Source organism: Gadus chalcogrammus, chromosome 3, assembly GCF_026213295.1.
Source record: "Gadus chalcogrammus isolate NIFS_2021 chromosome 3, NIFS_Gcha_1.0, whole genome shotgun sequence".
Lineage (NCBI taxonomy): Eukaryota > Metazoa > Chordata > Actinopteri > Gadiformes > Gadidae > Gadus > Gadus chalcogrammus.
The window spans coordinates 20,100,359-20,102,858 of NC_079414.1; the positions used below are offsets into that span (position 1 = coordinate 20,100,359).

Below are 2,500 nucleotides of genomic sequence, written 5' to 3' on the forward strand. Positions count from 1 at the left end.
CTCCAAAGTCTCCTCATCACCGCTGTTCGTGGTTCATCATGATCCTTCTCCTGTCCCCTCAGGCGGTCTTCACTGATCTGGAGGTCCTGGCTGCCCTGTTCGCTGCGGCCATCCACGACGTAGACCACCCTGGGGTCTCCAACCAGTTCCTCATCAGCACCAGTGAGCGCACAGACACTCACAAACATGCACACCAGAGATGGAAATTAACTTTTTTGCCCACCAGCCACTCATCTTTTATATACGCTATATATTTTTTTATTATATGCATACATTTTAAACAAAATAATAGTAAAAATAGACAAGAAAAGTGTTTTTCATACATGTCTTTTTATTTCCATCAGAAGTGAATTTTACTGTAAGTAGGTTCTACCAAGGAACAGAGTTGAAAACGTTACACTCTTACCGCAAGTTTGGGGATAATTCATCTATACAAAGTATTTTCAATAAAAAACAAATTGACATATTAACAATGAAACAACATGCATGGCTACACCATCATAAGATGTTATTTACATGTGACTGCAAACAAATGTGTCCACAGAACTGGTAACTAACGTATGATAGTAAGCATTATTGGCCCTTAACACTAATATTCAGAAAAAACACTGCCTCAAAAGGCTATTGGCTTAAGCAATACAAGTAGAGGCACATACTTGAACTTTATACCCTGAACTTTTAAACGTTGCAAACGTGCAAAAACATAATTAAATATTTATGTGGCATTCAGTCCAATGCTGAAAATATATCTGTTGCATTAGGCCAATGCTGTGGTAATGTGTGTAAAGTATGACCAAGTGTTTCTTTCTGTTCAATAGTCTAGATAGAACTTTATCAATCCCCTGTAGGAGAAATTTGTTAATGTTTGTCCCTATAAAACAATAAGGGTAAAAAAATAAATACAAAACACGACGGTAACTGAGTAAGTCAAACCGTCCAATCTGAAGGCTCTACTTAACCACTCCCCCTACTCACTTCCACCAATGCAAAGCGAACAGAACTGAGTAGGGGAGGGCGTAGCCTAACTAGTTTGTTAACAACCCAGAGAAATGCAACGCAAATTCAATGTGAACATGTATGAGGCTTTAATAAAATCCTGGACGATTTTGAAGTTCCGCAAAACTTTTTTTAAAAGTGTCTCAAAAAGGGCATGTCCGGGCAAAAGAGGACGTCTGGTTACCCTTACGTACGGGAAACACATTTGATTCCTACCTGTAACACTGTTAAATAGCTGCCCAAATTGGTGGGCGCTATCCTGCAATTTCTCTGCGTGAGAAATACGAAGTGTGGCGTGTAAGCGTGTGCATGGGTTGAATTCATGGGGCAAGCCCCAGGAAACTCCCACTTCAGGCTTCCCTGAAAGAGAACCAAACTAATTCACACAAAAGCGTTCATGCAAATCTAGCATTGAAGGTTAATTTAAGGAAGTTCTCTCCAGTCACGCTGAAAGTAGTTCTCTAGTAGTAGCACTTTAATTTGCAGTGTCAGAGAATTCTGGGAAAATCTGAATGCTGACTAAATTCTCAGAATTCTGACATTGCAAATTATTGCACGCTAGTGAACTACTTTAAAAAAACCTCGACATCGCGACCAGGCGACAAATGACTGGTCAGAACCTTCTTAAATGAACCTTTAATGCTGGATTTAATTATCAGAATTCAGATTTTATCCAAGTATTCTGACTTTATTATCAGAATGCTGAACATGCACCTATGGGTGCACGCACGCACACAAACACACACCCATAAGCATGCACTCGCAGACGTAAACACACACACACACACACACATGGGCGCACGTACATACACACACGCACACATGCACGCACACACAGGCACCCAATTTGATATATTTACATTTGAGTAATTTAGCAGACGTTTTTATAGAAAGGGACTAACAGTAAAAAAAATTATTGATGCATTTGTAATGAGCCGATGAGGCTTAGGCCCTGGAAGAGATGCCTATAAGTCTTTGGATCCCAAAAGTCTCGAATTCCAACAGCCTAACCCACTCAATTATTCCTGTTGTTCTACTCAAATGAATGTAAAAATATAAAAATAGAATAAATCATAAAGCTAAGGCAATAAAAAACAAAACAGAAAAATTAGCACATGGATAGCAAAAACGATTACCTGAAGATCTCATGAACCACGTCAAGAGTGTGTGTGCTGCCATGTGGCATATAGACTAGTACCTACCACTGTGTTTGTACGTTGACCCAACCTCCTCTGCAGACTCGGAGCTGGCCCTCATGTACAACGACGAGTCGGTGCTGGAGAACCATCACCTGGCCGTGGGCTTCAAGCTCCTGCACCAGGACAACTGTGACATCTTCCAGAACCTCAACAAGCGGCAGCGCCAGAGCCTCCGCAAGCTCGTCATTGACATGGTGCGTCCACGCCCGGCCCCGTCCGCACACACCCCGCTCCCGCCGTCGGTCTGGGAATAAACACAATGGAACACTGCGATTGGGCTCCAGTCGTGGCGGTGAGAAGGCTCC

General features: G+C 42.0%; 1 protein-coding gene across 1 annotated transcript in view; it reads left to right on the plus strand.

The window, feature by feature from the left end:
• Positions 1-2,500, plus strand: part of LOC130380080 (cAMP-specific 3',5'-cyclic phosphodiesterase 4B-like) — a 22,708-nt gene that overhangs the window by 15,035 nt on the left and 5,173 nt on the right. Inside the window, exons 15-16 of the mRNA XM_056587264.1 lie at positions 63-162; positions 2,235-2,389. Of these exons, the coding sequence (XP_056443239.1) occupies positions 63-162; positions 2,235-2,389 (255 nt within the window). The remainder of the gene's footprint in view (positions 1-62; positions 163-2,234; positions 2,390-2,500) is intronic.